The sequence below is a fragment of the Leptonotus elevatus genome, chromosome 6, assembly GCF_054856555.1.
Source record: "Leptonotus elevatus isolate MCC_2025b chromosome 6, RoL_Lele_1.0, whole genome shotgun sequence".
In the NCBI taxonomy this organism is placed as follows: Eukaryota; Metazoa; Chordata; class Actinopteri; order Syngnathiformes; family Syngnathidae; genus Leptonotus; species Leptonotus elevatus.
Genome location: NC_141244.1, coordinates 15,529,353 through 15,552,084, shown reverse-complemented (window position 1 = coordinate 15,552,084; position 22,732 = coordinate 15,529,353). Strand labels below are relative to the sequence as shown.

At 38.5% G+C, this 22,732-nt stretch overlaps 3 protein-coding genes across 4 annotated transcripts; all 3 read right to left on the bottom strand.

Annotated features, from left to right (window-relative positions):
- Positions 1–11: 11 nt before the first annotated feature.
- Positions 12–2,512, bottom strand: hoxa11b (homeobox A11b). The gene is made up of 2 exons (XM_086078790.1): positions 1,799–2,512; positions 12–442 (listed from the first exon to the last, which is right to left on the bottom strand). Exons 1-2 carry the CDS (start codon positions 2,373–2,375, stop codon positions 210–212), a joined length of 810 nt encoding a protein of 269 aa, XP_085934916.1. The 5' UTR covers positions 2,376–2,512; the 3' UTR covers positions 12–209.
- A 7,237-nt stretch (positions 2,513–9,749) lies between these two features.
- On the bottom strand, positions 9,750–11,934 carry hoxa13b (homeobox A13b). 2 transcript variants are annotated; one of them, XM_086078514.1, is made up of 2 exons: positions 11,268–11,934; positions 9,750–9,997 (listed from the first exon to the last, which is right to left on the bottom strand). In XM_086078514.1, exons 1-2 carry the CDS (start codon positions 11,932–11,934, stop codon positions 9,750–9,752), a joined length of 915 nt encoding a protein of 304 aa, XP_085934640.1. The 2 variants fall into 2 exon arrangements, with proteins under 2 accessions (XP_085934640.1, XP_085934641.1); XM_086078515.1 differs by having other exon boundaries at positions 9,750–9,994.
- Positions 11,935–15,592: 3,658 nt separating this feature from the next.
- hibadhb (3-hydroxyisobutyrate dehydrogenase b) lies at positions 15,593–22,391 on the bottom strand. Its single transcript, XM_086079559.1, has 8 exons — positions 22,276–22,391; positions 20,581–20,741; positions 20,355–20,464; positions 20,146–20,267; positions 17,766–17,899; positions 17,601–17,677; positions 17,355–17,511; positions 15,593–16,121 (listed from the first exon to the last, which is right to left on the bottom strand). Exons 1-8 carry the CDS (start codon positions 22,343–22,345, stop codon positions 15,963–15,965), a joined length of 990 nt encoding a protein of 329 aa, XP_085935685.1. The 5' UTR covers positions 22,346–22,391; the 3' UTR covers positions 15,593–15,962.
- Between the last annotated feature and the right edge of the window lie 341 nt (positions 22,392–22,732).

Here is a 22,732-nt window from a genome sequence, read left to right as displayed (position 1 = left end):
CATAAGAGCTTTTTTGTCACAACAACAACAACAACAACAATAATAATAATAACAATAACAATAATAATAATAATAACAATAATAATAATCATAATAATAATAATAATAATAATAATAGAGAAAGGGGAAGTTTAATGACAAATCATTCGGACTTTTGAAGAGTTCCCAATGGAGTGCATCAGGCGTTTGACGTGTATACAGTCCATGTTTTATAGCAGGGGGTTGCTGGTGTAGTACTGTAAACGGTCCCTGTTGAGTTTCTTCTCCTTCATCCTCCTGTTCTGAAACCAGATTTTCACCTGCCGGTCAGTCAAGTTGAGCATCCGGGAAAGTTGCAGCCGCTTCTCCTTGTTGATGTAAACGCTGAAGAAAAATTCCCTCTCCAGCTCCCTGATTTGATACTTGGAGTATGGACATCTCTTCTTGCGCGTCTTCTGGACACCTAATCGGAATCATAAAGATGATTTTAATTCCATATTTAAAGGGGACAGGAGGGGAGGATTACGCACAATGAGCTCAGGGTTCAAGTGGCGCCCTCCTCGCAAGGCCTTGCATAAACGCTGATGTGATGAATGAAAAAATCATTTTCAAACAATCAGTCAAGAGGACTTTTAGACCCGAAGTCGGCGGTATCAAGTGCAGTTTTTATAGTCCGCTTTGGGTTTCACTGGCCTGCGCGTAAAGTGTTGCAATTCGGCCAGCTGCATATGAAATCCCTGGAAACCCAGTAAATTTGTACACATATTGCTCATTAAATTATAAGCAGCTCTTAAAGGCCGAGGCTTGAAAGTTGGATTAAAATCACAAAGTGTTGATATACGGAAAGCGGAGGGGTCGAAAGTGGTCAAGTTTAAAATGTTGATTCTCTGCTTAAGTGGCTAATTAACAGCTACAAAAGGCGCAAAAGGAGAAATGTAAAGGAAAGTGAGAGCAACGTAAAGTAAAAGTTGAGTTTATTTGCTTGTAAATTGGATGTTTGAACGGTTTATTTGTATGTAAAACAGACTGAAACTGTATAAAAACATGGCCGCTAGTTTTTAGGTTAATGTGATACAACAAGATGCAAAATAGTTAGCCTATTTGCATATTGTTAACAGTGTAACCTTATGACGAGCTGTTTATAATATTCAGTGCTTCTTTTGTTTTTATATTGCTGATAATGAGAGGGGAAAGTGTATTTTAAAAAAAGTGGCCATTTAAGTTCATATTTAAGTTGTTCATTGATCTTGACAAAATAGCCAAAAATGTGCACTGCGCTCATAATTTCCAATAACAGATAGAAATGGAAAACAACGCTCATTTGCATATTAAGTATTAGGAAAGTAGAATTGACGCGTATTTCTCGAAGGATTGATCATCAAAATAATGAACCGAAAAGTGAAAATATTACGTTTAAAGTTAACGTTTCAGTTCATGTTTAATGTGCTAAAAGACCAAATGTGAGTACGTGCTTTGCTAATCACACACAAAAATGCTGGCGAAGGCGTGGAACATTTACTAAGTGAGTCAATGTTTGTTGTTTATTAATATTTACACCTGAGGCTATAGAAAGTGATTTGTGCATTTCGCTGTAAAGAATTGTTGAAAAAAAAAGAAGTCAAAAGTAAAATAGGAGTGTAAATATGATCCAAAAAGCGTGTTGACTTGAAACTCCTCACGGCCAATTTCAAGCCCAAGCACGTGATCTTGTCGTTTATAACATACTTTTTTTTGTCAGGCCCTCCATAAACCTTAAGAACCCTAAAGGTTAAAAACGTCTTTTATTAAGAGTGAGTGCAGGTCGCTCGTCTATGCTCACCGCCGCCCTTCCCGCTCCTGTCTTCGCCGAGGCCGGGCGACGACTTGGGGCTGCAGCTCTCCGCCGTGTCCGAGCCCGGAGCGTGAGGAGCCGGCGCGGGGCTCGACTTGACCGCGCCCAGCCTGTCCTGACTCGGCGTGGCTGCTCCGTGCTCGTGGCCGCCGTAGGCCGAGTCGAAGAACTGGTCGAACGCCTGCGGCAGCACGCCGTTCCTGGCCGGGCCGCCGTGGAAGCCTCCCGGCGCGCTGGCGGACCCGGACGAGGAGGAGGAGACGCCTTTGCCCGGCACGTCGCCCCCGCGGGGGGTCGGGCCGCTCCAGCCGTCGTCCGCGTAGCAGTGCGCGAGACTCCCCCTGCCGTGGTGCCATTTCCCGGCGCCGTCCACGGTATAGTCTCTGAACGCCACATCTCTGACGGACGGAACCTGAGGAAGAGCCGACGACTGGTACGAGTAAGCCACCGGGCAGGAGGGCTGCCCCTGGGCCAGGTAGTGCGGTAGAGCCGCGAAGTCCGCTCCGGGGACGTAGTACGTGCAGCTGGGTAGATACATATTGGAAGCATCAAAATCCATATTCATCGCAGCGCGCGCGGGGTCATCGTCCTCTCATAGTTGCCGTGCGGTGCTGACTGAGTGAGCTGCAGTGACTTAAGTGAGCCCACGTCGTGAGCTGACGTGCGTGAGTGAGATCCATGTGGATCCCGAGCCATGTGACCACTGGCACTACATGACACACGCCTCAATGGGCCCGCAGGAGCTTGTGTGAGTCAATGGCTCGCCGCTATAAAGTCAACCTTTGGCTGCACGGCCAGAGGAAAAATACACGGGGAGGAGGGGAATATTGCATCTCTTCAACGAAAGCTATTTTCAAAGCACTTACACTGCTTTTTACTTGACTCCAAATCAAACACGCTCGCGGGTTTTATAGTGCGTGCGTGCCACGTGAATGTGTCTCATCAAAGTTAATGACATTTTCATTTTTAAAAAATGACTTGTAATTATTATCGTTTTCTCAACGCCACTCGAATCGAATTGCTTATCAATAATCTCATAGCATCATTGACCAAGTCATTTGACTTTCTTTTTTTTTTTTTAACTCATTGTCACAATATCAACAAAAAGTAGGCATTTTAAAAACAAAACCAAAAAGTAGGCCTATAAAGTGATTGCTAAAAAATACGTTTTCTACTTGTTGAATCAAGGCAGCTGGAACTTCCTTGTTTGTTGAATTTGTTAAAAATACAATTAAAATAAAATAAAATCATAAAAAAATGTACGTTTATGCTAATTAGATAACGTTAGCTATATTCAGACATTCATGCTAAAAATGATCTTGACATTGCAGGGCTCAAGACTAACTTTTATAGCAGAACGTGGCCCCTTAACCTGAAATTAAGTTTTCACATTTCCACCGATTTTCACTGCAGAAGTGGAGCAGAAGTTTGTTATCAGCAAAAAATATTCAAGGAATTAATAATAATAATAATAATAATAATAATAATAATAATAATAATAATAATAATAATAATAATAATAATAATAATTGTATTGGTCACACATGCGAGTAAACAAACAAAAAAATTAGCACTGCCTCAAATTTTTGGGTAAAAATGCCCCCTATAGGAGCAGCCCTGCATTGTCTTGTAATTTTGAACGTCAATACAAACGCGCATGTGAAAATGCAAAAATGCAGTTGTTAATTGTCTGCTTTTGAAAGTGACGTCGGGATCATTTAACTGGCTTATGGTGACTTAAATGAATGGGGCTCACTATATGCAAAATGATACTCTTGTATATTAAGGGTTAATAAATGGTTTATACATTGGTTATTATTAGTTTACTAACACATCATTAACAGTAACAGTTTAGCTCTTCTGCTTTAAGCCACTTTGGAGGCAAGAAAACTCAAACGTAGCAGTACCCTGACCTGCCACAAAGCCATCCTACACCACACAATTTACGACTCATAATTAATGGTTTAGAAAACTCCATACCATCCGTTATAAACAATTTATAGCGTTGCATAGGCTTTTGTGAAAGTGGTTCCCAAAGTTCTCTGTTATCTGTGTCTTTTTTTAAAAGGCTTTTAGGCTCGAAACCAACACTGGAGGATCATATTTTATTTGGGGGCGACTGCTGCAAAACACTGTACCACAAATAATACTAATGCTGGTTAAGATGTGTAAGCCTGCAGCTTTGCACAGGAATAGCCTGTCACTTTGCAATTATATGATTTGCTATTAAAAAGCATATAAACGTTACATAGGCCTATATTTTTTACAATGTGGTCTATGCAGGCCCTCCCTCTCAAAATTGTCAAAAGGACAATTGTTAAACAGGTGCACCGCTCTAAAACCACCCACCCCACCCCCTTAAAAAAAAAAAAAAACTCATGCGGGTCTGTACTGCAATGCGAGACCCTATGCCCAAAATAAATCAAGACAGAAATGTCAAAAAGGGACAAGATGATGATGGAAATGAAGTTATTCATGTGGGACAGGAAGCATCGCAGACAAGGTTGCCCAATTGTGTTTTGGACCCATCAGGGTAAGGTTGCCAAAGAATTGGCAAGATACAGCAACTGTGCAAAAATCCATAAATTGGAAGAAAAACATATTTTGTAACTCCACCCAATTGCTGTTGAAAAACAGCAGCTATTAAGTGCTTTATATAATAATATTCAAACATAAAACATTACAAAATAACAACAATAGCAAAATGATATCAAAATAAAGAAATAAACTTATTTTAAAAACAAGCGCCCGCTAGTTACAAACAAGTAGTCGACTGCACAGTTTGGCAACTAATGTTTATAAAATCTAATAATTTTGCAGTAAAATTTTTTAACTCATTTGCTCCCAAAAACATATAAAAACGTTCTATTTTAAATATTGACATGGTCCCAAAAATGTATTTATACGGTTTTTATGTTTTTTTTATGCTAGAGCATACAGAAGACTTTGATGCAGCCTCTGAACTGAAGACTACGCTTAAAGGAATAGAAGTTATTACAAAAACGGCCAGCAGGTGGCAGCAGAGTATAACAGATCAACCAGGGTCATGCTGCAAAAAGGCTCTTTTCCTCAGTGTTTTAAACAGATGTGTGAATAATGATGACATTTAGCTTTATTCTAATGCTAATTGTTGCAAAACGAATCATATCAAAATATATATTTTTTTTCCTGATGAAAGAAGAGACTCTAATCTTTCTTTTGGTAGGTTCCATGTTTTTATATCAATGGAACACAATATTCTGTGGGCCTTGCAAAATCAGTCCAAATCCAGTAAAACAACCAGGAGCGAAGTGGGTTGCTTCAATGAAAATGGCTGGGAGTGAATAAGTAAAAAAAAAATGTTTTGTTGTTTTTATTCTTTTAAAATGCAAAAAGTAGCGGCGTCCAATCCATGCAAATTTTTTCCAGGCTTTCTTAGACCACATAGGACGATGTGGTGGACCGGATCTGGTCCCTGCGCCTTGGGTTTGACACATTGAGGATATAGAGGGAGAAGGATAATGTATGTTGAACATTTGTTTTGTTTCAGTTTCAAGCAAATGTATGCTATTTATGCAAATATGTAAATGGTGGCAGGTGTGAGCTGACCACCATTTACCGCACGTTTGAACGTGGTTGGTTTATTCTGAACACAGCCCCCTCCCCAGTTATAAGTGGGTGTGCACACTTATGCAACCACATAATCTCTGTTGTTTATTTTACTTCCCCTCTTGAAAATATTATTTTTAATTAATTTGCACATGTTATAGATCACTTTTGAAATGATGTATCTTGGTCTCAAACAGGGGTGTGTAGACTTTTTATAGCCACTATACATTATGTGCACTTTCAAAAAGTCAATGGTTTTTGTTCAGAAAAGTCTTTGCAGGAAAAAATAGGGGGAAGCTTCGGCGAAAACCCAAAGGATGCACACACCTTAGTGATCGCACTTTGTTGAAGAACAGTATATAAATACACGTTACACGTTATTTTTCCCCTTCCTCCACTGCCAAAGTCCCGATGCTGACCCGGCCTAAAGAACACTGCAAACCGAAATGGCATGTGGTGTTTTTCCACACTGACAGTCCAACCCCACCCACACTCGATACATTCTCTGCCTCTGGCTTCAGCGAGAAATGAAATCAGTGAAGCCCTAAAGATGAGGTTACCATAGCAACGGGGGGAAACAGCAGTATACATGCCTCGTTACGCTTCCAAACTCTTAAATTTAAGCTTAATATGTTACGGTTTCAACCATTTCCAAGCTGCGTTGATGTACTTTCGGCAAACATGATGTGGTATGCTTTGGATTAGGTCGAGATAACGAGATAGATCATAATGCAAAGCACACTGGTTGATTATTGATTTTCAAGATGCCAAAAGATAATCACATCACTGTAAAAAAAAATATATATATTTTTTTGGGGGGGGGGGAATAAAGCAGTAATTTAAAACATTTAAATTACACTCTAAAAACAGTTGGGTCAAAAGTAACCCAATTATGGATTAAAAATGGACCGATCCACTTTATAGGTCAATTTGATTGTATTTTCATACAAAATGACCCCATTTTTGGACCTAAGTAAAGGATTTGACCAACATTTATGAGTTGTTTTACACTAAAATATCAATTTCTTGACTCAAAGTTGAATCAAATTGACCCAAGTAGAAGATCGGTCCATTTTTGACCCAACTGTTTTTTAGAGTGTGACATTTATGGCAACAACAAAACAATTTTCTGAGTTGATTTGACTAATATCTTTGAATTGCCTTTCCACTTTATTATTGTCTTTTCTAATGATTCAATCCAATGCTTAAGCATTTTTAAGATTATAATCACAGATTTTTCATATTTTATGATACAACTGCTGTGCTCATTAATTCCAATAAGTTTGCATGTAAATACATCTCGAGAACTGCTTTTGTCTGTGAGTGTAATTTATTTCCATAAGTGGCCACATATGTCACATAAATCACAGAGCGTCCTCTCGCGTAGACATTTTCGAAATGTTCTGTACTATCTGATTTACTGCTCACACACCAGCTGGAGTTTTGTTTTATTTGTATTTTTTTTAAATCCCCCCCATTCAAAATGAAAACACATTTTGGTCATTCTTCTGTGATTTTCATTCATCTGCGAACACTTCCAGCTTCCAGAGCGGCAAGCTGGTGGCGTGTTTGGCCCACCGAAAGAGGTTTTCAAATAAATATTTTGGGTTAACCAGACACTCATAATGTGTGTTATTGCATTAATCCCAGAGAGGCGCTTTCACTGAGATGGAAGTCATAATAAAAACATGTCTGTCGTGAAGTAAAAGCCACACTTCCCTCCCAGCCTGCAGTAAAGATGATGACCAAAAGCAACAAGCAAACAATTATACTTGCTGTGCTGACACTTCACTTACGTAACGTATTCACGTTGGCCATGGAAAGAAGAACCATGACAAAGAAACAAGTTGATTATTTGAGAATTGTTGATTGTGTAAGGCTCAGGGACGAGGACGTGAAATAAGATATACATTCATAAAGCTAAAATTTGATTTCTAACCAGCCAAAGGGGAGACAAATTCCGTTTGTTTACAGAATTGCAGCTAATAACATGGAAAATCACGTCAAACATTATTTTACTGTTAAATCTTTTCACGTGTGTGATTGTATTTGTATTCAAATGCTATCTTGGTTAATTGCATTTTTAAGGTGATTGGAATTTGTGTGGCCTTTATTCTGTTGTTATTATTGCTGTTGTTTACATTTTCTGGTGTTGTATATTACATTTGGTAAAACAAGTCCTCCCTGTCTTTAAAGGAGAATTTAAGTCCGTTTTCTTTACAATAATATCTTATATACACCCCCACTAGTCTAAGTACAGTATACTGATTAATATTTCATGTGTGGAATATGAATCAAGCAAAGAAAAACCGTTCCTATCCTAATGGCCATTTTGCCATTTGCTGCTGACTGAAAATGACATCACAGTTGCTCTGGCCTCAGGTAGCAACCAATCAGGGCTCATCTTACGAATGTCACATGACTAAACAAAGAAAACAGGTGAGCCGTGATTGGTCACTTGAGCTCTGTGATGCTGATAGCAAAGTGTCAAAATGGCCGCTCCATGTGATGGATAAAAACGGCTGGATTTATGTGTTCGTATTCCACAAACGCAATAATACTATTAATCAGAATGTCATGTTTAAACTTGAGAAATTTTTTGACTTGACTTTCCTTTAAGGACGCATTTATACATGAGCACATGCTGAAAAATAATTTCAATTTTAAACTTAGACCTGCGAAAATCGTGCCTTGTAGAGTGAAAAACATTGTTAAAATGCCATCCATGGTAACCTAAAACTCTCATCTTTTTGTATGATTTAGTTGATGTACCGTTAGGGGGCGCAATGACACCAAATTAGAGACGCAGAATAAGGTCTGCAGGCAAGCTGCATAGAACCCGATGATAGTATCAAATAACTTCACAAAAATCTTACTTGAGTCGTAGAAAGTGATTCATTTATGCAAATAAGACAGAATCATATACATCTGATTAAACTAAAAACGTTAAAGTTACCTTTTATGAAAGCAAAATGTCGTAAAAGTCAAATTATGTAGAACATGATGTAAGATAGTTTGTATCATCCAGCCATCCATCTGATTAGAATAGTATAATATCATACAAGACTTGTGTGTTTTATCTGTGATTTTTTTTTCAATTGTATGATTCCATCTTTAAAGAAAAATTATACATTATTGGCAAATTGACCTTGTTCGAATCTGTCGCATGCTGGGCCTTATAAGGAAAGAAACATCAATAAATACAAATACAAATAAACTATTCAGAATAAAACAAACATATTATGACAATAAAATATTGACAAACATGATATACGGCTTGCTTTTACGTTTGATGATAATCAACGTTTCCAAAGTGAACAACAAATGCAGAAGAAAATTCCGATTACAATATAGCAGACGCTGTAATTGCATACTTTGTACATCAGATGGCGACAAACTCTAAACAGCCTCAACATTGACGCTTAGATCACACACACAAAAAGGGTCCATTTATGACTAGTGAGCATTAATATTCCATCAATAATAATTTAAAAGTGGACGAAAACAAACAGGCGCCTTTAAATCAGCTTGAAAGCATTTATTGACATTTTCATTTGGATATGTCCCAAAAATATATACACATTTAAATACATCCACACGATATTATTTCTTTCTTGTCACAATGTTATGTTCCATATTCAAACTGAAAATGTCAAATTTCGATGTTATGGTTGGAATAAAATTAAAAAAAAGAGTATGAGGTATTTAAATCGTGTGTAAATCTTGAATCACTTCATAATGCAATTCTAGCACACAAATCAAACCACAGACAAACTGTAAGGTTTGTTTGATTGTTGCATTATATTTTCTCATTTCGACTGAAAATGACCTCTCCAAAGAATTAAGGTGTTTTTATGGAGCTTTTTTTGGGGTGTGATAACCGTGAAGAAATTTGGCCGTTTAAATAAACCCTATGATTAAACATTTTGGGGAAAACTCCACATGCTTGTTTTGTTCAATCAAATCCAAACTATAGTGATAGTTTGGACTTTTTGTAAAAATGAATAAAGACGTCTAATGAAGATGAATATGCGTGGGAAGCAGTGAGGGGGTGAATGTGGAAGTGAATCACACACACACACACACACACACACACACACACACACACACACACACACACACACACACACACACACACACACACACACACACTTATTGCGAAAACTTCCGATTTTCTGTCAACGCGCCACGTGGACTGCTTCCAATTAAAATGCGAGTAGGGAGGGGGGGAAAACGTGAAAGGAGGCACTCTGGCGACAAAAGTGAAGGTAATAAATTATAGCAGAGTTTATTTGTGATCAAGGCACGTCTGTGTCCATTTTATCTCATCAAAAGCAAAATAGACGAGGAGCTAACAGGAGCTCTTGAATTTATTGACGATTTTCTTCTCCTTTACGCGCCGGTTCTGAAACCAGATGGTCACTTGTCTCTCTGTCAGGTTGGTGTGCGCAGATATTCTCCTGCGCTTGTCCTTGGTGATGAATTTATTGGTGGCGTACTCCCGTTCCAGTTCTTTGAGCTGCACCTTTGTGTAGGGAACGCGCTTCTTCCTGCCACGGCGCACTTGGCTGTCTCCGCCGCCGCCACATGTGTTGTCTGCTGCATGTTTGGGGGATGCAACGTGTCACTTTTGCGACTCTTGACGCACATGCAAACCAATGCAACAAAATGGAATAAAAACACATATCAAGCTTTAAATGTATGATAACCTATACTTTATTTCCTACATTAATATAACGTTAGGAATCGGATCAATCGTTTTTAATCGCAAAAAGAAAAACGGGAATTTAACAATTTTTTTTATTAAATAACAAAAACAACAACAACACGCGGTAGAATAAAAAAAGAGAGAGCAAAACAGCTATAAATAAAAAATAATGTCATACAGTAAACGACTGGCTGAAAAAAAAAGTATTAATGCACCTTATCAAACAAGGCATTTATTGCATGCGGGGGAAATACGTATTTTTAAGCAACAAGTTATATGTATACATATATTTTTAATTATTGTTATAGTTATTATTAGTGTTAGCAGTACATTACAGTGAAAAAAATACGGATAAGCGGTTCAGATGATGGATGGATATAGTATATCGAAGAAAACAAATGTTAATATATATATATATTAAAGTGACATTTTTTGGGGGTGCACCAAGATGATATTTTAAGCAAAATGTAATTGATTATTTTTTTTTTTACTACGACTGAAGGATCAAATATTTTAAAAACATTTAAAAGAAGAGAAAAAAAGGAAACGTTGGCACAACACACATGCCACTGATGGCAGGAGTTGTGACATTTATTAATGCTAAATCATAAGAACAAATATTTCATTTAATAGGCCTAATTGCTACTGAATTGTGTTTGGTTGTTTTAGCCTACTAACGAACATTTTTTTGTGAATATTGTGAAAAATTTCATTAAAAATGGCAGTTTGTGTAGACATGGACGGTAACATTCTCTTAAAATCAACTGAGGGAAGCTAACGTTTTATTTCTTTACACCTGTCATCCTTTGGAAATTTGTATTTTACTTGGACAGAGTATGAATTAAATAGAATTCTATAATGACCTTGAATTGATTTGGTTTTTTTTAAAAGCTCCTCTAATTTTCTGAGCATTAGCATGGAAAACACTTTAAAATGGCCTTGTGTGCGGGGTTCTCTTGCTGATAAGGAATAATAATATTAATAAAACCTACATTTTCAGTGTATTTGATATTTTTGAAATATTATACAAGCACAACATACATAACAAATTGGGGAACACATAAGAAATCAAACGAATGCCCATTCAATATGATCAAACAATAAACCACTTTATGAAGCGTTAATAAAAATTGTTGCAAAAAAAAAAAGAAAAGAATTCACCTTGCAAGGATGACTTCCACAGCGAGTTGGCCTGCGGCTGCTCCTTGGTGCAGTACACTTGGCCACTCCAGCCGTTGGTGGTGATGGACCACGGCTGGTAGGGCTCCATGGGCATGAGGGGGTCGTGTCTGGGATCTGGGGGCGCACCCAACGCGGGGACCACGGGCACGTCCAAGTAGCTCGCCTGGTAGGGAGCTGCGGAGTAGCCCTGATAGAAGGCGAACTCCTTGGCCCGGTTGGAGAACTCGTCGACGGGAACCGACGAATCCGCGTACTTGTCCCCGTAATTGGAGGGCTGCGCGCCGGCTTTGGACACCGGCCTGCACGGGTAGTAGCCATGACCACCGCCGCCGCCACCACCACCACCACCACCGAAGTATCCGTACGGGAGGGACGCGTTGGCCGAACTCTGCGTGGCCGAACACGGGCTACACTGTTTACCCGCTTCCCCGATGCCGGACGCGGACAGGTCGCCGCTGGCGTAGGCGGTGCTGCTCGGAGCCAGCGAGGCGGGATGCGCCAGCAGATTCCTGCACTGGTTGGGCGCAAAGTTCCCTCCTGGGAACGATGCGTCCTGCATGTTCTTGGCGCGCTCGTCCGCGCTGCTGTCGTAGACGAACATGAGCGGTTCGGCCCAGTGCGAGTGCAGCAGCAGTGACGCGGTCATAGCATGTCCCGACACGTGCACGCGTGCGGCTCTTTTTCCTCGAACCCCCCTCGAGTGAATGCACCCAGACAGGGACTCTTTGGCAGGGGAACCGTACCCGCACGGAACCATCGCGAGGTTATTGGCCCGGGCCTGACACGTGACATGCAAAGGAGATGATAAAGGTCGGCACGGGAGATAATAAGGCACATCAGCTTTGCTTGGCCACGCAAAAACACACTATTCCTGTTTTCCCCCTTTTAAATTTTGCTTACAAGTCTTTCATAACAATATGAGACTAATTTCTGAAATATTGATGCACAGTTGCACAGCATGCGCCTTTCTAAGTCTTCAAAGCATTCTTTAAACACTTAATGAGTTCAAGGTGCAGCTTTTACCCTCTTTGAAAATCCCCAAAGCCGATTTGACACAGAAGTCAATCTAATTATTAATCAGATGTAACATTCATTCAATCATCTTTTGATGCGAGTATACGATATTTCAAGGCCCACTAAATACAAATAATAAAACAAGGCGATGACATCTAGCAGCATTTATCTGCAGTAGTCCAAAGGCGGGAGTGCAGGACGCGGCTGGAGTCCAAGGTCAAGTTGAAAGACAAAAGAGCCGCAAACACAATAGAAAAGCAAAGCAAAAGGGACGCTTGACACAAAAACACAAAACCGCCCATCAATCAACATTGGCTTCAACTTAAAAAAAATAAAAACAAAAGAAACATTCAACGCTAATGAAATGGTCGAAGCAACAGCAAACAGCAACACCACACAATTCGCTCTGTAAAGTTAAAAACATTCAAAAGTATGAATTATAAAAAAATATATAAAATAAAAACCCACCATTTCACTATTTTGTAAATACGCTATTTTCTACATTTAGCATTTCAGGAAGTGATGCACGTCAAACTAAATCCAAGGCCCTTTCAAATATTTTTTTTAATAGAATTTTCCCACCTTTTGGAGGCTGTAAATTTTTATGGGCCAATTTCATAGCGTGTACAGGCAAGTGTACTTTTCGGAGGGGATAACCTTAGATTTAATCATCCTTAAAGGGTTACTGACAAATGTGTCAACATTTATGAAATAAAACACATTTCATATAACACGTATATATTTATACACATAAGCCTATTTACACGCACGCACGCTACGATTTACAAATATGTACATGCAGAAAACTCATACAATATACTTAATTCTATAGAAACAACTAATGTAAGCCAAGTTCTAAGCAGTAATATTGAGGAAAAAAACTGCTATACGTGTGAGCTTTGTTTTAAATAGGTCAAAAATAGCTACGGACATTAGTGTGATTCAATTCTTATTTTTTTAACAATATTTCTGTAACCTTTATTCTGAAGCTGCGTTTTAACTTCAGTTTCTATGACACGGCACAATTTATCGAAATTATCCATTTACGTCCCAATGGACCTCATAGGTCAGACTTTGGATCCCCTTATTATAGGAGGTTATACCGAACATTTTGGTAAAACAGTAAACAACATTTTCTAGTTAGTAAAAGCTCAAACATAAGCTTTCTATTTCATATGATTGTTGTCCATCTGTTTGCTATACTTCCTAGTTAATCAAGAATGAACAGACTTGGGTGCAATATGATTCCAGCCATATAGTGACTCATAAAAAGTGCATTCCTGTATCTGAAATCTTATTCAGCTGCTCATCAAAATATAATTCATTGCATCCTTGTGGGCTGCTGATTAGTGTGGAGAGCTACTAGTTTTATTCGCAATTCTGAAATAACTACCTTAAATCAAATGTTATGAATAATTATGATATTAATTCATGCAAATACACTGATCATTTAATGGCCTCGCAAAAATAATTAAGAAACAAATATTATTATGCAAGATCATTTTTCATCCTCTAAAATTTTGTGTGTAATTCTGATAACTACAAGTACCATTACATTACAAATAACTCATGTCATTTGCATGACTGCCTATAATTTTTGCACAGCAAAAAGTATATCACATACAAATATATTTTTTTATCTAGAGCAACGTTATAGTTAGTACACATATTGAACGACAATGTTTTCATTGGTCTTATAATGATGAATTTGGACTATAAAGGGAAAGTCAACCTTAACTATTCCTTGACAATACTATGTTATATGTGACTTCACTAGTCTAAACATAACTTTCTGATTAATATTAAATTTGTGGAATATAAGTTATGCAGCAAAATCCACCCATTTTTATCAATCTCAGGGGGCGGCCATTATGCCACTTGCTGTCGACTGAAGATGACATCACAGTTGCTCAGGGCTCAAAGACCAATCACAGCTCACCTGTTTTCTGAAGCCGAGCTGTGATTGGTTGTTACCTGAGCAACATTTTCATTCAACAGCAAGTAGCAAAATGGCCGATTTATGATATTGATAACAACTGCTGGATTAAGCTGCCTAACTCATATTCCACTAACTCAATATGAACCAAAATACCATATTATTGATATTTAGACTAGTGAGGCTGCATAGAAAATATTGTCAATACATTTTTTTGGGGTCAACTTCCACTTTAACTCATTCACTGCTATTGACGGCTATCGACGTCAAAAAATTCATTTGAACTATTTCTATTAGTTAAATCCCCCCCCCCACTTTTGTTAACAAGAATATGAAAACCTAGAAATTGTTTTTATTGCACATTTAGAACAGATATAAAAAAAAGTCATGCGATTAATTACAATTTAAAAAAATTATCACCTGACGCCCCTAATTTTTTAATAATCTTTTATTTTTAAATCATGAGTTAACTAGTAAAGTCATGCGATTAATTACAATGAAAAAATTTCATCACTTGACACCCCTAATTTTTAATAATCTTATTCTTTAAAAAAATATATATATATTATTGAATTAGGGGCGTCCGGAGATTAAAATTTGTCATGGTAATTAACCGCATGACTTCACTAGTTAACTCACAATTTTATATTTGTTCTAATTACACAATAAAAATGTTTCTAGGTTTTCATACTAACACAAGTGGGGGGGGGGGGGGGTAAACTAATAGTCTATATAGCCGTTAATGGCAGTGAATGAGCTAATTAGCTAATAACGAAAACTTATTACCATAATTGATTTTAAAAAAGAAACTTCAAATGTAAGCGCATCTATGTAACAAACACCAGGTATGCATGAAAGGGTTGACGTCAACGGCGGATGGAAAGAAGAACCCATGTTGAGCATAAACGGGTGCGAGTTGGCGTGAGAGCGCGCATGCAGGCCCGAGAGCAAAGTACTGCTGTGTTTGCAGTACCTATCAAGCAGTTGACAACACGGCTCTCAGCCTACAGTGCTTAATGGACTTTTTACGAGGTTGTCTTGTGATCGCATGACCTGTGGCACCTTGGCCCCTCGGTGGCTCTCTTCGGAGGAGCAGATCAGAAACATGCCGCGCAAAGTCGGGATAAAATGACTCATGGCTCACATCCTAAAAGTCTCCAAAAAGGTCTAACAAAAAATGAAAGCAAAATCAACAGTGTATATTTGAATTATAGGAATTATTTGGGGAAAGTGTTTTTGGTTTTATTTGCTCAAGAAGCTGGGTCGACTTGTGAAGCTCCTTAATGCGTCGTGTCGTGTCACGTCAAACTAAAAGCTACTGAAATCATGATGAAGAGAATAAGAGAAAAACAAGAGAAGTCATTGTCTTTATTTTTTTTGCAAGATATACCACATTTTCTGCTAAAGTCACATTGTCAATGAACATAGAGAAAAGAGTAACATAAAATGATTGCAAACGAGAAAATAAACCGTCTCATTCATGTAACTAAAATCCCCCACCTGACACGGGACAAATCGTGTTAAGTGCTATTACAGCGACAGCCTTTCGAATCCTCTGCATGTCGGACAGAGAAAGGAGTGTTGCGTAAAAGGTTGTTGTCTTTGAAAAAGTCCTCATCGGGTCCCCAAAGGCACCACCCCAGACTACAATATGGCAGCGGTCCTGTGCTCCGACAGGCCCGCTAAGGTAAGGCTCGCGTGGGACGGAGAGGGGGAAGCACATGTTACTGTCCCTCCTCCTCACGCAAGAACTGAAACACGGAGGAGAAATCTTTACTGGCGTAACCGCGGGCGCACATCATCCGGTAGATCTGATGAGCCAAGGAGCCGAGTGGAACGGGGGTCTTTGTGCTGGTGGCTGTGTTCTGGGCCAGACCGAGATCCTGTAAAAGACGAGGAAACTTGTATTTCTGTTCTCATGAACATTTAGCAGGATTTCTACAAAAAGCAATTCAGTCATCAGGAGAAAAGGATCATTTTGATATGTTAACGTTGTTACTGCAGAATCTATCGGAAAATATCATATTTTGTGACAAAATGTGGCCCACAAGCACAAAACAGGATCAAATATAAGAAATTCAGATGTATGCTTCCTGAAAGGACATTAACAATGTTTTCCAATGACATATAGAATGTGGAAATTGGGGAATATTTGGTAAACATGACAATTTAATGTCTGTATACATTTTTCATTTAGTTGCTCATTCTTTTTTTTTTAAATTTGCAATTATTGTGATAAATTATTATATGATATATATATTATATTATTATTTTCACCATTATTTTGGTATCCATTTTGTACCCGGAAACGCCGCATGAATTTCAAAGTGGACATGCAAAGTAATTGTGAGAAATCAGATGCATCCTTTTAGCGTTAGCTTAGCAACAAGAATGGTTTGTTTATACCACAAGGAACTCTATTATGGCTTCTTGTTGGTTCATATGCGCACTGATGTAGATTTAAATTAAATCCGGGACCGCGGAGAACCCTAAGATTTCTGTTGATACCGGACGTACGCAGCAGGAGTCGATCAGTTAAGTTGATTTTTGGACCTTTGCCATGAAAGTTGACTTTTTTTTTTCCTTTAGGCATACCGGTATGAAATCTTTTTGGGCTCTCGCTTAAAAAACACAGCCGTGCGACTTCCGATCGGTTTTGTCCTGGAAGGTAATGAATAAAGTGGAATCTGGTAAATTCAGAATTTAACTAATGTTTGAGTACACATTAAAATCATGTTTCACCAACATGAATATTGAACCCAAAAATTATACTGTATTCACTTATGTAAATCCAACAGACTTTTTTTTAGTGTATGCTAGTCGCTCAAACTGTCATGCATGACATCATATCATCGCCATGTGAAAAACACTTACGCCCATTTTTTTTGCTCAAATCTTAAATTTTTACATTATTGGGATGTCTGCATTCAGTTTCATCACAAAACATAAAAATGTAACAAAATAAATAAAAATGGACATACGTGTTTTTTCACATAGCAGCGATGATATGAAAGGTCATACATCAGAAAATCTCAGTTAAACAAAGGATTTAAAAATTCATTGGCGAAGAATATGCACCGAGGTCACCATGACATTGAAGAAGTAAGTGGACAGACCTTTGCCATGAGTTGCGTGCCAAAGCCTCCCTGGTAGTTATTTGCAGAAGGGACTCCCTCCATCACTCCAGGTACAGGATTGTAGGTGTCACTGGACCAGCATCGGCCCGAACTCATGTTTAGGATCTTGGCCAAGAGTTTTGGATCAAGACCAAGTCTGGAATGAGGGAACATTCATTTATCAGGGTATGACATGATATCATTTCAGAACAGATTGCTGCCATAGCAACTGTCAGATGCGGTTACCTGATCCCCAAATTCATCGTTTCGGCCGTTCCGATCATTCCAATAGCAAGGAGCATGTTGTTACAGATTTTAGCAGCCTGTATCCAGTGGATTGATAAAACAACATTTAACAACTTCAACATCACTCCTTAGAAAGAAACCACAGAAAGTGTTGACTGTTTCTACCTGCCCAGTTCCAACCTGACCACAGTACACCACGTTGGCTCCCATGCAGCTGAGTAGCTCTTTGACGGCAGTAAATTCTTCCTCGGCTCCTCCCACCATAAAAGTCAGCTTTCCTAAATTGGCGGCGCCCACACCTAACAATGGAAATCAGGCGATTGTCACGGTTTGTTGCTCGTTTCAAATTATTCTGAGAGGTTGATGGATGGATGAAAAGTGGCAGAGGCAAATCAGATCAATGTGCTCATAAAAATCGCCAAGCGGGGTTCATATTTGTCTCGCTCGCTCACTCACAGACAGATTTTGTCTCGGGAGAGCAGTAGAACCAGAGGACAGATATAGAATATCTGCTACAGTATAAGGATGGATTACTTTTAAAGTCAGACACATGATCTAAATTAAAGCTACATTTCTTTATTCTAAAGAAAAAAATGCAGATAGATACTAGAACCAAATATACCGATACGTTTAACATAAACTTTTACAGTATTTCGCATTTCAATGTAGCTTACAAAAGGAAGAAATTCGTGCACACAATCCGGTCAAATGTAAGTTGAACCCTCACTAAATGTAATAGTCGTTAAAATGTTGCTGGTTCACATGGGGTTAAAGCAAGCCACACGAGTACCAGGAAATGTTGGAATCAGTCATCGAGTTTACAGGACGCTAATGGAAAGAAGCCAAGATTTCCATGAGGTCTTATGAGCTATTTGGCACTGTATCGTTTGGTTGTAGGTGATGTAAGCCAATTAAGCATTCACTTTTCAAAACAGATCCCCAACGGAAAGTCAGAGGGTTGGCATGACACAACGAACCTTTGCTCACTATTCCTAGTTCTTCAATTGCTTATCACAAAAAAAACTTTCTACAATTTAAATGCTGTGAGAGTCTCCCTCTACCTGTGAGATTGTTGCTGATTGACTATCTCAATATTGTGTTAGTATTAGTTTAATGTACTGAGGGCTAGGAAAAGATTCACATTCTTCTAGGGATTTTTTTATATATATTTTTTTTAGACTTTTCTGCCTTCCTGTCATTTGACATTATTGGCATTTTTATGGACACATTAGGGTAATTTTCGGCCCCTCCTTTCTTTCTTTTTTTTGACATTTTATGGCATTTTTTTCTGCCTTTTTGCTGTCCAATTTCTGGCGTTTTTGGCAATTTTATTGTCCTGTTTAGGATTTCTTCTTTTGTTTTTGAACATTTTCTTTCTTTTTCTATTTTTCTGACAACTTATTTTATTTTTTAACTTATTAATATTTAATTATTTTATATTAATTAGTTAATTTAAACGACATTTTATCTAAAATTTGAAAAATATATATGTAAAACAAAATCCTACTAATTGTTTTAGAGATCCACAGGTTGCAGAGCACTGCACTCGTGTAATCATTCCACTCTGACGAAAAATCAGATGGTAGTTTAATTTTCTCATATGGTGCTGACATAAGTTTCACATGAAGAATCAGCAAGAAGACACACGCTGACTCAATTAGGTCCCCATGTGTGCTTTTAAACATTTATGATTTAACCATATAGGATTAAACGACAATTGCCACGCCACTGTTCTTCCTTTGACTGCTGCGCACACAAAGTTTGCCTCTTTTGATCTTAGCATGGTGATTGAAATCAGACAGACAACTTCAACCTCCTGTCGCCGGCACAAACTTGAATCCGTGTGAACTGTTAGCCGGTTAGCTAGGAGCCCATTGTCATGAACCAACTTTCAGTTCGGGAGAAGTGATCTTTAGAGTTCAAGCTAATCTCACCTTTACCTCACTATGATGCGCAATAACTACCAGTAAACAAATTAAAGGATAAAAGTCTTGTAGCAGTCTTAAAAATATTGTCTAGGATTAAAATGGCCAATTAAAGCCGCTACCAAGTCCGAACGGTCATTTAAAACACATTCAGCATCACTTAAAATCACGAGTGACAAATTTCGACTAAATTGCAGTACAACGTGGTCATAATGTTGTGGCTGGTCGATTTTGTCAATCGTAGCTATCACGGTCCCATAAATGTTACATCAGAATATGCTTAAAATAGAGATACTATTGTGAGGTTAACCCCAAATGAAACAGTTAAATTAGACAATACCACTTGCATTAAAAACAAAACAGGATTTACTGTATGTACCTCCTAAAATGTTATAAAAATGTTTGCCAAATTGCCACAGTCTGCAGCTTTAGACCACCCACCTTATTCAGCTCAACAGCAGCACATCAACCACATCCTCAAAAATGTCTATTAGGTAGAAGAAACTCCCTCTTGCACAGTTGGAACATTTCAATTATGACCTACAGGCAACTAAGGGTGTGTACACACGGAATCGTGCATGCTGCCAATATTCCCGTTAAATACTGCGCATAAAATTCACCTCCTGACACAGGTGCATCCATAAAAACGGCTCCCATCTTCTCAGCAGCAGCCGCCATCTCTTTCGAAACGGCGGGATCAATTGTACTGGAGTCAATGAGCAAGGAGCCCTTCTTCACTTTCCTGTTGTTAACAAGGGAGGCTTGTTAAATTAAGACTCTGGAAACCCTATGCAAGTTATTAGGGAAGAGGAGAAACGGAAAGCCATACTTGAGAATCCCATTGGCGCCAGTATACGCGTCAATAACATTGGGATTTGAGGGAAGCATGGTGATAATGCGGTCAGCCTTCTCCGCCACTTCAGCGGGGTTCTCAACAATCTGAGGAAACACACAAAAGTCATGACGGTTGACGAGAACAAACAGGTGGAAGCAGCTTCTTAAAAAAAAAAAGAAGAAGAAAAAAAGAAGAAGTTTAAACATATTTACTATCCCACCTGGGCACCCAGCTCTTGAACTTCCTTACAGGACTCTGGGAAGACATCTGTGGCAATGACTGGGTATCCGTTCTTCAGCAAATTCTTGGCCATTGGGTTTCCCATATTTCCGAGGCCAATAAAGCCCACCTGTGTCTTGGAGGCCATGGACCTCGTGGAGGCTAAAACAGAATGGTTAGCTTATTATCAGGGATGCTAAGAAAACTAGCTTTCCTGAAACATCATTCAGCTTTGCTAATCTATTTCAAAAAGACAATAAAATTAATTATACAATTTGATAGAAAATGTATGAATAGAACCACGTGCACATCTCTGGGCAGTAACAGTGGAACAGTCTTAATTTTGTTTGACAAAATGCCGGCTAGATTAATGCAAACATAGCCGTGTTAATGAAACTAGCATCAATGTTATTATCAATTAAGCAACAGATATTTGAACATAAATGTGTAGCAACACATGTAGACAGACAACACTCACAGGCACTCATTCTTTATAATTTGCAAAAAATGTATGACTGTTTTAATTGAGTATATACGTATGCATGTATTACACTACACCTGGCACCAAAGACATCACATGTAGTGTTCCCTCTGCAAAATATTCAAAAGTTTCCAAAATGTTGCCTTATCACTGCTTTTGCAACTTGTAAATGGCATCATGTCTTTGCAAATGTTCAGCATGAGTGATATATATGGTGATTGCATTCCATCGGACTCCGTGTCATACGAAGAATGTTTTGAAAATGATTCCACTCATGTTGTCAGTTTCTTAGCAGGAATTAAACAACTTTTCTTTCAAAAATAGCCACTCAATGGGCCAGAATTGTTGCTGAATATGGCACAGAAGTGGCTCAATTGTGCTTTTGTAAACTAGCATCTCTGCAGCCATGTTGCTGGTGCAGACAATGCACATCAGCAAGGATATGCTTAGGTACTTAAAAAAAAGTCATGACAAACACAAATTATTCACCCAACCCTACTTTACAGTTGCATAAACTAGCACGGCAAAGTCTGCTATTAAACCAGTATGTCAGTAGTCTCAGACACAAAATAACACAAATTATGTTCAATCTGTGTTTGCGTATATGCCAATCATGCCACACTGTGAATTAGCACACAGCTAGCATAAAAAAGTAAAAAATTGAGTTAAAAATGGGTACGTTAGAAATAACTTTATGTACAGTACATCATCCCCTTATGAATGGGTTGCAGCTCTACTAATGGCCAACTACGATACATGCATACAGAAATAGTAAGTAAACAGAAAAAAAAGCTTTTACGCCTTAAAAAATACAAACCAACAAAAAAAATAATTTTCCATTTAAAAGCATCTGATAACTAAGCGCCGTCCTGACAGTAAGTGGAGATATTACATAATCTCGCTCAAGACAAGAGTCAAGCAGGGGCACATATTAGCCATTTTCTTCTATAAGTAATGTATAATGTCATCACGATTGGTATATTTTCTACAATAACTTTAAACTACCATCAGTTGGCAAACGAGGAGAAATCGAGACAGCAAGAACTCCTAAAATATGTAAACGAGTGCACAAGCCCCCTCAACTAGCTTAACAATGTGTCGAAAATGTACTCAAACTTCTCTTTAAGAGTTTCTAGCAAAACTATGAGGGTCTATGGAAGCAAACAGTCAACAAGTAAGTGTAGCGCCTGCACAGGCTCAACTCGAAATCCTTACCAAACGCAAAGTGAACATTCTTGCACCGCCTTCCGACTAGGTACCGACTCCCTCTCAGCACAGCCGCCATGCTTGTCTCCTCTTAACCCAGGTTGCTGACGCAGAGGACGTGTGTCAATGACGGAATTCTCGACCAATCAAACAACGCGCTTACCAAGCACGGCCCTAGGTTTCAGCCAATGAGCTTCGGGGGCGGATTCGACTGTCTTCGTTGATGTCTGTGGTTGACGTTCGTGTTTGTGCGCGTGAAAAATCAACGCATGCATACGTTATGTGTATTTTTTTTTAAAACGCTATCGTTTTAAGATGTAGAGTCTCAACATAAATAAAATAACTAATATTAAGAGTTGTATTAATTATATTGATTGAAAATATATATTTGTTACATTCAAAATGTCTAAATTGTGTTTATTAGGGCTTCTCCAAAGTTCAATAACGATAAAAATGTGGCCAAATC

What these genes read in the sequence shown, in the direction of transcription:
- hoxa11b (XM_086078790.1), bottom strand. Translation starts at nt 2,375, where the DNA reads ATGAATATGGATTTTGATGCTTCCAATATGTATCTACCCAGCTGCACG. An exon ending in CAGGAGCGGGAAGGGCGGCG is followed by an intron (nt 443 to 1,798) that starts GTGAGCATAGAC and finishes GATTCCGATTAG; the next exon opens with GTGTCCAGAAGACGCGCAAG.
- hoxa13b (XM_086078514.1), bottom strand. Translation starts at nt 11,934, where the DNA reads ATGACCGCGTCACTGCTGCTGCACTCGCACTGGGCCGAACCGCTCATG. An exon ending in GTGGAAGTCATCCTTGCAAG is followed by an intron (nt 9,998 to 11,267) that starts GTGAATTCTTTT and finishes CCAAACATGCAG; the next exon opens with CAGACAACACATGTGGCGGC.
- hibadhb (XM_086079559.1), bottom strand. Translation starts at nt 22,345, where the DNA reads ATGGCGGCTGTGCTGAGAGGGAGTCGGTACCTAGTCGGAAGGCGGTGC. An exon ending in TTCAAGAGCTGGGTGCCCAG is followed by an intron (nt 20,465 to 20,580) that starts GTGGGATAGTAA and finishes GTGTTTCCTCAG; the next exon opens with ATTGTTGAGAACCCCGCTGA. An exon ending in GGCGCCAATGGGATTCTCAA is followed by an intron (nt 20,268 to 20,354) that starts GTATGGCTTTCC and finishes TGTTAACAACAG; the next exon opens with GAAAGTGAAGAAGGGCTCCT.